The sequence below is a fragment of the Brachionichthys hirsutus genome, unplaced genomic scaffold (genome assembly GCF_040956055.1).
Source record: "Brachionichthys hirsutus isolate HB-005 unplaced genomic scaffold, CSIRO-AGI_Bhir_v1 contig_177, whole genome shotgun sequence".
Taxonomy (NCBI): domain Eukaryota; kingdom Metazoa; phylum Chordata; class Actinopteri; order Lophiiformes; family Brachionichthyidae; genus Brachionichthys; species Brachionichthys hirsutus.
Genome location: NW_027180396.1, coordinates 116,284 through 130,442, shown reverse-complemented (window position 1 = coordinate 130,442; position 14,159 = coordinate 116,284). Strand labels below are relative to the sequence as shown.

The window sequence follows — 14,159 nt, the reverse complement described above, 5'->3', positions numbered from 1 at the left end:
GGTAGGTGACATGCTTCTTGCTGCTGTGCTTGAATTTCATTCATTCACATCTCATCACTGCATCTATCCCCCCGCAAGCTTGCTCCCTCTTTTCTGTCCTCTCCTTGCATTGCTCGTAAATACAGAGACCCTCCCATTCTTCCTCTCCCAGCCTTCCTGCGCTCTTGTGATTGGGTGCTGTGTGGGGTGATGGCTTTAGTTTCTCTCTGCGATGTCTCCAGCTCATGTACCGGCTTCCTGCTTCAGATTTGTAGATGATGCTTGATCTGTGTCCACTGACTCTGGGCGAGAGACTTATCGTGTTGTGGACTATTGCGTATTTACATGCTGCATTGTTACAGATGAACTGTCATGTTCTGCTCTCTAAGGTGAGTGATGATATTCACATAATTAAAATACTGTACATTCTTACAGAGCATGATGATGGGAAATATATATTTTTTTATTATCACATATACAATAATTGCTGTACACTGCACTTAATAAAGACAATTACATCATTACAGAATTAAAATGTACACATTTCCTCTGTTGCATTATGCATCCATATAAACACTGTCTTGTTTCCTGACAGTCAAAACGATATGAAGGAATATCCTAAATCTGTATCAGAATCTTTGGTTAGAGCACCACTCTACGATGAAACAGCATCACAGCCCTATTGGTTGAAAGAGAAGGCTAGGGGTTAGGGTTAGTTTGTGTGTCATGTGCAAAGGGTGGCCCGACAGAGAGAAACGTGGTTGTGTAGGTGTGGTTCTTAATGAGAATGTGTGTCTGTGAGTGTAACGTGAAGTGTATGAACTCTTATGAAGTCTGCTTGCGGCAGATATTGGTATGATTATGCTTATTTCTGCATCAAGATAAGAATATCAAAATGCTGAGACAAAGAGCAAAAATATTAAAACGTTGAGGAATGCACAACGATGATGTGGCACACACATTTTTGATAGCAATGCATGATATTCATATAGAGAAGCAAACAGGAAGCAAGATTTTTTTTTAAAGTGAGATAACATGAAAGGCTAACAAATTTGGATAGAAAGGCATACAGATAATGAGTCATTGCATCAGCCGGGTAAACAGAAAAACAACATACAAAATGGAACGGCCTGCTGCGTTTAGTGCAGGAGCAGCTTGAGCTATGAATTCTCCACTGAGTGGCCTGAGAAGTAGCTTTTAGAGAATTAACACAGGCAGAGTACAGTCAGCTGAGGAGCGTACAGCTCTTTAAGCAATCAGTCAGTTGATCCCTGATCGTCCATGAGCTCCTAGAAGAGAGAGGGAAAGAGAATGTGGTAAGCAGTTGTAAACAGCACAAGAGGAGTGGCCCGTGATGCAGTTCACTGAAGCCTCCATGTTCCTACAGTTTCTTTCACTGCAGCCGGATTTAATGGAGCTGACGTTCCTCTCGTTGACGGGTTGTGGGCTTTGTTTTTCATGCATGATGCAGTGAGGTGGAGGCCCACTGGATGCAGTGCCGATAAACTCCTGTTTCAAGAATAGGCAAAACCTTTCAGCCAATCTGGTAGACGCATTGTGATTTAGTTGCTGAATATGATTTCACATCAAACACCGATTTACAGAGTTAACAAAAATATCTGAGGGAATACCAATATCCAAGAGAATGAGTTCTTATCCTGTGAGAATAAAGAGAGAATAAATGGCAAGCAGGGATATAATGCTCTGTTAGCGGGACTATAGACAGACTAGACAATGCAACGTTGATTCTACATTACACAAGGACATGTTGTGTTATAATCAATAACTTCATTCATATTTTGTACATCTCAAAACTTTGTGCTTTTGTGTCTTTTCCAGCCAAGGATGGTTAAGCATTCAGTTGAGAGGTCTAGAAAAGCAATCTTTTACTCTTGCCCAATCTCCTTTATTCAAAGATGTTACTAGTTCTGTCTCTATTGCAATTTGTCCCAGACTGTCCTGCTAACATAAGCAGAAGCCCAATACATCTTAAGACTGTGACCAAACATAACCAAAGTGGGACACGCCATATGCGGACAAATCAGTCCATGCCAGCTCAGGCGGGAGGGCCACCTGGTTCCAAGAAATCCAAAGATCTGAGGAAACAGAAAGCCGGACTCAAAGGGGAGCCCAACCAACCATGTACTCCCCCCAGAGTCTCCATCGCTGGGGCATCACTCATAGCGAGAGTATGGAGCGTCTCGCCTACAGCCAAGGTAGGTTTGCAGGCAATATTTGAATGGCGTAACCTTGGTAACACTTGTAACCACTGCAATCCCTCAATTTATTCACACAAATGAATAAGTAGATTTAGATTAAGGCAGAAAACTGCTCTAAGACTAACTGAAACTATTTTCTGATTAAAATCAGTGAACATTTATCCATTCTGCATAAGAGTAACTGAAGATGACTATTTCAGTAACCAATCAAAATTTTAAAATCTCTATCCAATCAAGAGAGTGTAACGTATTCCGGTGTCGAATACATTACAGAGAGTATGGTGGATTTAGTTTTACATGCAACAGCATATTACATTCTGACAATGAATGTTGCCTATTCTCCATATGCGGCTATGACTTTGATCACAAAAGGAAGTAAAGTTGTTGTTTTTTTACAAATGATATTCCTCAACAATAAGAATCTGCCATCTGTTGTAGTGATCTATTTAAACTGTTCCTGTTTGAGTTGGTTATTACAAACGGCTGATACCCTAACACCATTATTATGATATCATAATAATGGTGAATTATTCACTGAATAACAGGATGAGTGGTTCTGTCAAAACAATAAAAGCCTCTTGTTATAATTTTATACATTTGGATTTTGCATGAATGCGTCATCATATTGTGAAATGTCATTATAATAATCTTGTCCGTGGTTGTTGTACTTTTGATGTGGCAAGTGCTTTTATTTGTGTTCCACGCTTGGGCGTAGCCTGGTTGGTTGAAATGTAAAATACGCCAATCATATGTGATCGCCACTACCCGATGGTAGTCGTGCAGTTCGCGTTTCGAACAGCAGGGGGAAGCACGCCCACAGCACAGCAGCCGTTCCAAACCATGACGTAGTGCTTCCTTTCGTATGTCTCGTGAGCCCTTCAGACCCCGCCCTCTCTCTCCGGTGGGCGCAGAGACAGGGACGTAAAGAGGGACCGTCAGGAGCTACGCGTCCATTGGGTGTAAACAAATGTCAATAACGACACGATGTGCGGTAAATACTCTTTAGTTAGCGGCTATTAAAGCCGCCGCTGCTGCTAACGTTAACGATGCAGACCGACTCCTAGCTAAACCTGTCATGTCGCGGCTGTCATAATGGTCGTGGGCTGAATTTGGACATCGAGCTTAACGGGTAGCGAGTCGCTTTTGTGCCGGCCTGGCAGTTGCGAGCTATTTCAGGGATACAGCAACATGGCATCGCCCGCGGAGCACGACCTGGCTTTGTCTGAAGCGGACAGCAGCAAGGACAAGGCGCAGGTGTTTGGGATTTTGAGACTGCAGGAAGATAAATTTGGGGTTGGAGAAAAAGCTGTCAGCAGCAGCAGCAACAGCACACTGAAAGGAGGAGGAGGAGGAGGAGGAGGAGGAGGAGGAGGTGGTGGTGGTGCTAGTGGAGGAGGAGGAGGAGGAGACGGGCGATGGCAAGCTCCCATCTTCGCTTTGGCAAGGAAAGCATCCGAGACCATTTCAGGGAGCATCCACGTCTTGCCCAAAGTGTCGGAGCACAGGACGTCTCTGCCCGGGGACTGGGCCGCCCAAGGTAGGGTGTTAGCGGAAGCAGACAAAAACGAGTGTGTGACGCGACCCGCTAGCTGCTTAGGAGCACCGTGTGCGTCCGACCGGTAAACCCAGCCGTACGGCCTGGCCTTCCGCAGGTCCGTGCTGGTCTTGTTACGTCACCATTCTGCGTTTTCTGTCATTTTAACATTTATGCATAAACTGTTTGTGGGAGGAAACATTTGTGTGGAAGAGGTGGATGGTTTATCATTATTATTATGATTTATTAGTATTACTGAGGGACTATTTTGATAGCGTATTTGCTATTTGGTTTTCAAATGCAGACAAGAAACTTCAAGTTCACTGGTCAAAATATGGAAACATGTGATTTGCATCACATGTGCTTGATTAAAGCGTCTTTCACGGGGTTGGATGTATTCATTTGAAGCAAACACACTATTTAGTTCTCCTTCCTCACTGTTTTGTGCTCTGTGTTGATGTGAACAGTTTGATCTTTGTTTATTTATCCAAACCCAAATTGACAAATGGAAGAGATACCGTTATCGATCGATTGTAAACGGTAGCCATCGCTTGTGGACACGGTGTGTCTGAAATTCAAATGCTGTATGTTAAACTGACATAGTATAAAATAGATAAAGCAGAACATCCTAACATTTAGGAAGCTGAAATCATTCAATCTTAATTCAGCTCTCCTGCCACTGTCTAAACGCTGTCTCACTTCCGCAATGGTAAAGACCAGAGTATCACTATGTGCTACCTTTGACTGTCTGTTTTATGCCTATTTATTTATTTATTTACTGTTTCCAAGATCACAAGTTGAACTTCACAAAACTTTATGTGCAAATGTTCTGTTTTTATTATGAAAATGAACAAGAAATGTAATTACCTTAACCGGGACGTCTTTGGTAACGTTTTTCAATCGCGTTTGGTTTTCATGTCCGTTCAGGCCGATGCTTTCGTGTGTTTTGCTGCAGCCCTGCGAGACCCGATGGCCGTGGAGCGAGCCAACCTGCTGAACATGGCCAAGCTGAGCATTAAAGGGCTGATCGAGTCGGCTCTGAGCTTTGGACGAACACTGGACTCGGACTACCCACCTCTGCAGCAGTTCTTTGTTGTTATGGAGCACTGCCTCAAGCACGGGCTCAGAGGTAAGCTGTGTCAGTAGTGTGTGTTGCGCTAGAATTGCTGTTTGTCAGCTTTATGAACTTACACTACAAACTGCGAAAAAATATATATATATATTTTAAGAGATGGGATTCCTAGATTTTCGTGCACTGGTTTATAAGTCTCTGGTTCTTTTGCTCTCGTCCAGTGAAGAAGTCTTTCCTGGGGTTTAATAAGTCTCTCTGGGGTCCTCTGGAGCTGGTGGAGAAACTGTGTCCTGAAGCAGCAGAGATCTCAGCCTCTGTACGCGACCTGCCCGGACTTAAGTAAGGAGTATATTTATGTACGCAGTACACACAGGTATACTCATGTACAACGTATTCAAACATCACGCTCATCAGACATGAGAGTGTGGCCTGAGCCGATGATAAAGTGAGTGAACATAACTGTAACTGCTGTTTGGTGTAAACATTTAGGAGACAAAGAATCGAATTAGATCCAAACATTGAAAGATAAACAGTTTGAAGATGCCCCACTGAGTCTTATGCCCTTTCAGTATCCTCTAATCACCTGTATGTATTTGTGTGTGTGTTTCCCAGGACGCCATTAGGCAGAGCCAGAGCTTGGTTGCGTCTGGCGCTCATGCAGAAACGGCTAGCCGACTACCTCCGGCTCCTCATCACCAGAAAAGACCTGCTCAGGTATGCAGATAGTGTGTTGTACACATAATGCGACACACCCGAAGACGCTGTGTAGCAATAGGCATTCATTAGAATGCGTTTCCTAATAAATCAAAAAAGATAACTAATGCATAATCCCGAAGACTTGTTTGTCATCATTTTTCTTCCTCCACAGTGATTTCTATGAGAATTCAGCACTGATGTTAGAGGAAGAGGGGTCAGTGATTGTGGGCTTGCTGGTAGGCCTGAATGTTATTGATGCTAACCTGTGTGTCAAAGGCGAGGACTTGGACTCTCAGGTAACTTCCGCAGTCACAAAAAAGGACTGATGTACACCTAATATATCTCTATTTCCTGTGTCTAATACCGGTAGTTCCTTTTCCCAGTGTTTTTATCAGTGACTCTTTCTTGTTTGGGGAAGCAGAAATGCGAACAAAAATCTGTTTCATCCTCTTTGAATCAGACGGATAGACGGCCGACACTGGGTTTGGGTTTTTGCTAAAGGAGTGCAGACCGTTCTCTCACGGATTCAAACACCGTGCACAGATTGTGTTCACAGAGTGGGTGTGACTGACTGATTTATACTGTGCTCTGATACAGTTGGGTGAAGTTAGGCACCTTTTAGTTGTTGGCATGCAGTCTGTCAATATAAATAAATATAAATGCAGCTCACTGTTATAATGTAATGATGTCAAATAATTTGCATCTGGTTGGAAAAATGTGAAATAATTGGTAAATTTATTGGTATCAGCCACGTAAAACAGGCAGTTATTGATCTGTTCGTGGTAAAATAAACCGATCGTACGTTACAACACATTTTCCTAGATTTTAAGCTTTGCGCTGACTTATCTTATTTTATTCAGGAAAAAAAAATTCTAAACCCAAAGATATAAATTTTACAATGATGTGAAGAGTACCACCTTAGCTGTGGTACAGATACATATCTGGAGTATCTGGAGTATTGCCGGATTGTGACACTTTAAAACACAACACTTTTGAACAAATTACTATTTTTGTAATCATTGCTCTTCTTAGTTTGTTTCTTTTTATTCGAGGTCGGGGTGATCGACTTCTCCATGTACTTGAAGAATGACATTGATGATTACAGGAGTGAAGAGAGGTAAGACTTTTATAGTTTTAACAATTTAGTTAAGGCACATTGGCACCTAAATCTGATGTATAACTCTGTTTATGTTCTTTTTTTTCTGCAACAGGAATAGCCAGATAGCATCCATCCTGGATCAGAAGAACTATGTTGAGGAACTGAACCGGCAACTCAAGTAACATTTATTCTTTTTTAGAGACCTCATGTTGTACCCAGCCTCTGTGGCCTGCCGAGATGGATGGTCATTCTCCTTTATTTGTGCATCATATTTTGTTTGTAATTGGCACCCCGGCGGCCTCAAGCAAAGGCCGAATGGTGAATGTTTGGTTGTACAATAAAATAAATCGAGTGATCAGTCAGTTAGATAGCACAAAGGGATCTGTAGGGATCTGCTGCCGTGAAGGGAAATGTACTTTTAAGTTTTTTTTTTAAATTCTGCAGCTGTAATGGAGCTAAAACAAAAAACCAATAGGTTGCTGTTCTTGTATGAGCTGTCATTTGAACATATTTTAAGATGCCTGTCTCTGGATCAAGTGATTCAGTCCTCTAAATTTGGGAGTGTCATAAAAGCCACATTGTGGAAAAGTGAATTTTAACAAGTACCATGAAGAATTTTTATTAATCATTGTGTTTGGCTGTGTGTTTAGCTCTACAGTTCACGGTCTTCAGGGCAGAGTGGACTCTTTAGAGAAGTCCAACTCTAAACTCATAGAAGAGGTGAGACACACTCATAACATGTGCATATTAGCATTAACAAGGAAGGAAGAGTTGCGGTATGTGCGTTGAGTGCCCTTCTACTTTCACATAATCTGGTGTTAAAATTAAAGTCAAATGTCACAATGTCAGAGGAAGCATTACTGTGATGATGTCATGAGGAACTACACGCGTTTGTCTGTGCAGTTAGCCATAGCCAAGAACAACATCATCAAACTCCAGGAAGAAAACCAGCAGCTGAGGAGTGAAAACAGTTTAATCCTACTGAAGGCACAACAAAACTTCGAGGTAGACAGTCACACACACTAAACGTCTAAAAATCTCTGCAGACTGCTGAAATGGAAATGTGGCATAAATGACGCCTTCCTGTTGATATTACTCGTCTAGGTTGCCCAAGGCGACGTGTCAGTGGAGAGAGACACGTACAAACAGTCACGCCAGGGTTTGGATGAGATGTACAATGAGGCCCGCAGGCAGCTGAAGGAGGAGTGTCAGCTCAGACAGGTCAGACTGCAGCTGCTTGCGTGTCTGATACATATACAGCGACTTGTTCTTATATGCATGCGTGATTTTATTTTTTAGGATGTGGAGAATGAGTTGGTAGTCCAGGTGTCAATGAAGCAGGAAATGGAGCTGGCCATGAAGCTTCTGGAGAAAGACATTCATGAAAAACAGGTCAGCATGTCCGTTCACTGTGTCCCTCTGATAAAGCAGTTCTGGAGCTGCAATCAATAACACAAATGTTCAACAAAACACAGAGGGGTATGGGCTCGTATATGACTCATACAGAATCATGAAACTTGTCAATGGTTATGTAGCGTCAGGAATATGGGGCCAAACGGTCCGACCTTTGCCGACAACGCCACTTTAGGACTTGCAACCTAAAGATCTATTTAATTTGTTCCGTTGGTCCCAAACTCGTTTTAGCGGGTTTCCCCACCCACAGGTCCGCTCACAGTGATGACCAGCACGGCATTAGGGATTCAAATCATTTACTAACACTCTAAAAGCAAAACTAACAAAAGAAAAGGAGAGACACGGCAGTGGCAGTCTGTACGGCCAACCTGCCTTCGAGACGGGGAAAACACAAAATGAGGACGCCGGAACGAGGGAGGGGAAGCACCTATATACGCCGCCCCCCCAATCAGTGGTAAACGGGCCACAGGTGCTCCCTCCCACACCTGCCTGCCCAATTAACCCCAATCATCCGGTTACATTCAGCTTCAATTAATGGAATTCATGAAAAATGTCACAATCCTTTGTTATACTTCTGTATATTTAGATCTAATAGTAAATTGATGCAAAAATGGCATCACTGAATTAATATAAAAACTACGGTAGCTTTTGACAAGGATTCCTTTTTTTATTATTATTAAATGTTTCAGCAAAAATACAATTAAATGATGAATATATGCTAGGTTTCTCTTTTTGAAATGGAACTGAGGTCAAAGGAAGGAGGTGGAAGAAGGAAAGGTTTCAGGGAGGGGGGGACTGTCTGCCATGAGGAAATAAAACCTTCTTCTTTTGATAATAGTGGTTGCAAAAGGCCTGTATGTGTGTGTTACTGCCACCCGCTGGCGATAGGTCTGTGTTGCAGGAAGCATATGTATTTTTTAAAATGTTTGCCCTAAGTAATAGACTGTTTTAATTAATCATTGACGAATCCCCAAACAGGAATCAATACAGCCTCAGTCACCAGTTTGTTTGTTTTTTATTCAACAGGACACACTGATTGGACTGAGACATCAACTTGATGACGTCAAAGCCATCAATGTGGAAATGTACCAGAAGATGCAGGTACAAACACACTCGATGTCCGATCGCATTCGGTGCAAAAACTGCAACGATACCGCCGTTTCTGATTTAGATTTTTATTCGTCAGTCGTCTGATGATGAAATGAAGATGAAGAACAATATGATCAGTCGTCTGGAGGAGAAGACCAATCAGATCACTGCCACCATGAAGCAGCTGGAGCAGAGGTGAGGCAACGTGCACTAGCCCAAACAGGAAAATCACTTTGTCCCATGTTCTGTTCAAACTGACAGGGTTCTTTAGCTTGCAGAAACAAATATAATTCCTTTAACCTCCTTTACAGCTTTTAATGTTAATAGTGAAGCAAGATTATGTCCTAAAAATGAGTTTTTAGCCCAATTTTTGACAAATGTCATGTTATTAAAAAAAAAAAAAAAAACAGCAACAAGAAATTCTAGATGATAAAAATCTGTACTTCCTATTATATGAAGATGTTCCACAATCTGCATATGCAGCACTTTATCTGCATCATTTATTACGGTCCCGCCTGAGGAAACCTCGTCACCCCATCGTTTATCAGCCGACATGGTCCATCCCTCCGCTCCCCTCTCCATTGGTTCGAACCTCTTCAGTCCTGTTTGTGGTTTTGTTGTAAAGGCGTTTCGCTGACGTAAAGGTTCGTGCAGGCGGGTAGGACGACAGACCCCGGTTAGAGACGCAGTGTTCGTTGGGATTATTGATAGATAACATCGACTCGACTTGAGCTTGGAGCTTGATTTGAATTGTTTCAGAGTTCTACGTAAAAAACCCCTTTTTTATTTATTTTTTTGTCAGCCTTAGCTGTATCCATCTATCCCTCTACATCAGCTTTCCCTGTTTCTCCTCCCCCACCCTCCTTTCATTACTCATGTGCTAACTGTGGAGGGAAATAGATCAGACCATAATAATAATAATAATAATCTGATGACAATGGGAACCTGACATTTCTGTTTCGATGCATTTTATTTGCATTTGCTTATCTGTGTAGCGGACGTCAAATGTTCAGTGTAACCAGGGCCGCTTAGAATACTGTTGTATTGACATCCTTTCTTCCTTTCTTTCCTCCTTTCCTTCTTTCTGTTTCTTTTTTACACATCGATCATCCATCCATCCATCCATTTTGTCACCCCCTCCCCTGATGTTTTCCGTGCAGTGATAAGGATCTGCTCAGTCAGACCAGAACGCTTGCTATGTCATTCGTTAAGTGTGCCAGCACCGACACAGAGCACCAGTACAAGCTCGTCAAGGACATCTCCTTCTGAGGACAGACATGACCGCACGCACACACGTGTAACACACAATTGTTTATGACTGAGTAAACGGACTTAAAGGCACATTCCCGTTTTTGGTTTTTTTTGCGCACAATATTCAGAAGGTCTTTATGGCCGTAGAGCAGCCAGAATCTTTGTCAGACTGAAGCGTTTGGTCCTGGCCTTTAGTTACCGAGACGTCACCCTCATCAGCAGAGTGCAGGGATCCACAGAGACCGCTGCAGCATGTTTCACAGCTCGTCTCCCTCGGACAGCGTGGCTGAGTTCGTGCTAAATAGTAATGATTAATGTTAAGTAAGTGTTCTGTTGACACTGTTCAGGTCTAAACACGAGCAGAAACACTCGTCCTACAACCCAAACAAACTGTTTATGCGTCTGTTCGCCAGTCAGATTGATGTTTAGTGACACAGGAGTTTGCTGCACAGCCTCCTGCTTTTAACCTGTTGCTGCTTTGCTCTGTGTGTGCTGCACCTCCTGACCTGCTTCTGATTGGCTGTGACTCTGGCCGTGTCTAAAATCAGTCTCTTGCTCATCAGTAGAGCTGAAAATGATCCTCCAGTCACCCTTTTACAAAAAAAACCCCTTCGTTTTATTCGTGGAACAATATGCAGCAGACGCGCTGGCTCAGTGTTGCTTTAACCCAGGCTAAAATGACGTGAAAGAGTTACGTATTACAGTAATAATATCCCTCCATTATGCTGATTCCAGATTATAGATTTATCATGAACCGGATTCCACTGAACATTTTAGCAAACCGCTCAATTATTCTTTCCAATTGTATTTGAAATGGGGGAAACGGGGTGTTTGTGCCGATAGCGGGCCTTTTGTGTGACGTTAAAGTCAGTCGGGTGTGGCAGACGAAACCAGACACACGGGGAGTTACCGGTACGTAAAAGTAAACCAACCAACGGTGACGAGGAAAAAAGAAGGCTGCAGTAAGTTTGTAGTTGAGTGGACTCACACACTCACACTCACACACACACACACACACACTCACACACTCACACACTTCACCGTAATATCTACAGTAGCTCCAAAAAGGAAACTAAAGAGGTTGAACATGTAGCATCACAGTAAACACATGTACGAACAAACGGTAACTATTTATACTTACAGTGATGTTAGTTCACGAGACCGGCTCAAGTGCATTTATTTATTTTATTGATTGATTAATGTATTGATTTTGGACACAGCCCTTGCCCCTCTTATACCTTTAAGATCCTGGTGAACTTTGTCTGGCTCACGTTACATGATTTGCTTCTGCAGAACTTTACACAACTGAACCGTGTGAAAAGAATTGTTGTGAACCTCTGGTGATCGTGCTGTTTATCTCATATTGGCATATATATTGATTTTCGTGATAGATCAGGAAGTAATTACTCTACCTATTCTAACTCCATGTTCACGGTACTGTAACTCTCAATTTGTAGAATAATAATCAGTACAGCTCTTAAAATCTCACGACTGTCTTTTACCAATGTGGTCAATAAAGTTAGACGTTTTGAAATAGTTGGGTGTGTTATTTTTTTAAAACTGAAACAGGTGTTTGGCACAGTAAGCGTGTCCTCCGTTAGCAGTAATATCAAGGCAATGATTTCCAACGTACTCTCACACGGAAGGCATCATTTACGCAGATGACCTGCTGCTTTCAGTTAGCCGTTCTCTTTCTGAGACTTCAGTTGCTTTCAGGTAATGCTCCTCGTTATTTCATCATGCATCTTAACTTTGACGCATTTCTTATTCCATACAATTCTGTTCCGAAACCCCACTATTCATTTCACGTTGCTCACTTTTCAGTTTTCCCCGTTTTTTTTTATTTTTTTTTTAAACAATGAAATTCACAATGCCGTCTTCCGACAGCCTTCTTCACCAGTCCAAGTCATTTCCCCCTTCATGTTCTCCTCCAGACACCTCAGTCCCTGACCTTCCTCTTACCCTTCGCCCTCCTTCCTGTCTTCCCCAGTTCTTGCCTATCCCCAGTTTTCTCTCTCCATGGTCCTGAGTTTGTCCCTGGTTATAATGGTGCAGATTACAGGAGGCAGAGAGGCACCGCATGTCAGCTGAGGAGGGAACCAGACGCTTCAAGCTGGACTTTGCCAATAAGGCCGACAGCCTGCAGCGGCAGATTGAACACAAAGAACGGCAGCTGTGAGTAAAGCCCATCCAAAGACAGACGATGTAGAGTTTAGAGCACAAGCTGTGTGGAATGATAAACCGGCTATTTACGCTCAAGCGTTCCTACCTTGAACTGAAACAGAAGATTCAAGAATCACAACTATAACAATAGTGCTGTTCCTAAGCGCCCGGTTTCACTCAGCCCGTTGTCGTTCCTTTGTCTGTGTTGTCCACATTTGTGGTGCTCCACAGCCTGCAGCTGGAGATGGACCTAAAGATAGAGAGGGAGTGGAGGCAGACTTTACAAAATGACCTGGGCAGGGAGAAGGATGCGGTGGCTCAGCTCAGCACCGAAGCCTTGCAGATCAACGGATTAAAAAAGGTACAAAGAGAGACTAAGGTCCCATGTAATATCTTTATTAATGACTTTGTGTGTGTGAAGTGGCAGAGAATAATCCGATGCCCTGTGCTGTTTCCTAAGGAGTTCCATCGTCTCCAGGATGAAAACTTCCAGCTGAAAACCATCTGTGAGGACCAAGAACAGGCTCTCGAAGAACTGGGCTTCAAACTAAGCGAGTATGTTTGCTAATTAGTTGTTAATTTTTTAGTTATTAATTTTTTCTCTAAAGACGTGCTTTTACGGCAGTTCATATTAAATTGATTTTATTTAGTTCTTAATTATTTTGTATACCTGGTCTATCTTTTTTGTAACCAGATCCAAAATGAAGATTGAGGACATCAAAGAAGCCAACAAAGCTCTTCAGGTAGAGGAACAGTGAGTCGAAGAGATAATAAAAAAACAAATAGCAACTAAGGTATGCTGTGCTGTTTTGTAGTGTCCAAAAGCATAAAGTCGGTGAGAAACGGATGAACTGTGTTTCAGGGGGGTCATGTTTGGTTGAAGGACAAGGAAGCCAGACACTGCAAGCTGTGTGAGAAGGAGTTCTCCATCTCGAGACGAAAGGTCAGCCCATTGAACGAGCAGACATCCAACGTGAAACGTTGCCGCGGAGCGGGTGGCTGTGACGCTTTCTCTCTTTGTCTTCTCTCCAGCACCACTGTAGGAACTGTGGGGAGATTTTCTGCAACAGCTGCTCTGATAACGAGCTGCCTCTGCCTGCCTCGCCGAAGCCCGTCAGAGTCTGCGACACCTGCCACGCCCTCCTGCTCCAGCGATGCTCCTCCAACCCAACATGAAGTACCTCCCCCACACTACATGGCTGCAACAGGAAATCTGAGGACAGACCTGCGGACTCCCGTCCCGCAGCCCTCCTCCTTCCGGCCTTGCCAAGTTATCTCACCTCAGTGTCTGCTGCTAGAAATGGGACGGTGGGCGTGAACATTCAGAACATGTGACTTCATTTACAGTTTGAATAAGTCCCCCGACTTATTCAAACTGACTCATTTGCACCGTTGCAACATGTTTTGTCACCACTTGCTCGTGTCCAACATTAACACACACGTGTGTGTGTGTGTGTGCGTGTGGACAGACACGTCAGTCCTCTATAACATGGGCCCAAATGTCTTGAAACAAGAATCTTTGGTTATAAACCGTGACTTGTGGGTAGTGAAATTGTTTAATCCCACATGTATGTTTGATGGAGAGGAAACCATTTTTTGACTGGATTTAAAAACCAATGACCTTGACAGAGGAAGTAGTCCACA

General features: G+C 43.0%; 1 protein-coding gene across 1 annotated transcript; it reads left to right on the top strand.

The window, feature by feature from the left end:
• Positions 1-3,386: 3,386 nt before the first annotated feature.
• Positions 3,387-13,691, top strand: LOC137914593 (RUN and FYVE domain-containing protein 2-like). The gene is made up of 19 exons (XM_068758110.1): positions 3,387-3,735; positions 4,688-4,861; positions 5,026-5,143; positions 5,417-5,518; positions 5,673-5,796; positions 6,553-6,617; positions 6,712-6,777; positions 7,250-7,319; positions 7,503-7,604; positions 7,704-7,820; positions 7,899-7,991; positions 9,039-9,113; positions 9,199-9,296; positions 12,408-12,527; positions 12,747-12,876; positions 12,976-13,070; positions 13,210-13,258; positions 13,378-13,458; positions 13,548-13,691. The coding sequence occupies exons 1-19, from the start codon at positions 3,387-3,389 to the stop codon at positions 13,689-13,691; spliced, it is 2,172 nt and encodes a 723-aa protein (XP_068614211.1).
• Positions 13,692-14,159: the final 468 nt, after the last annotated feature.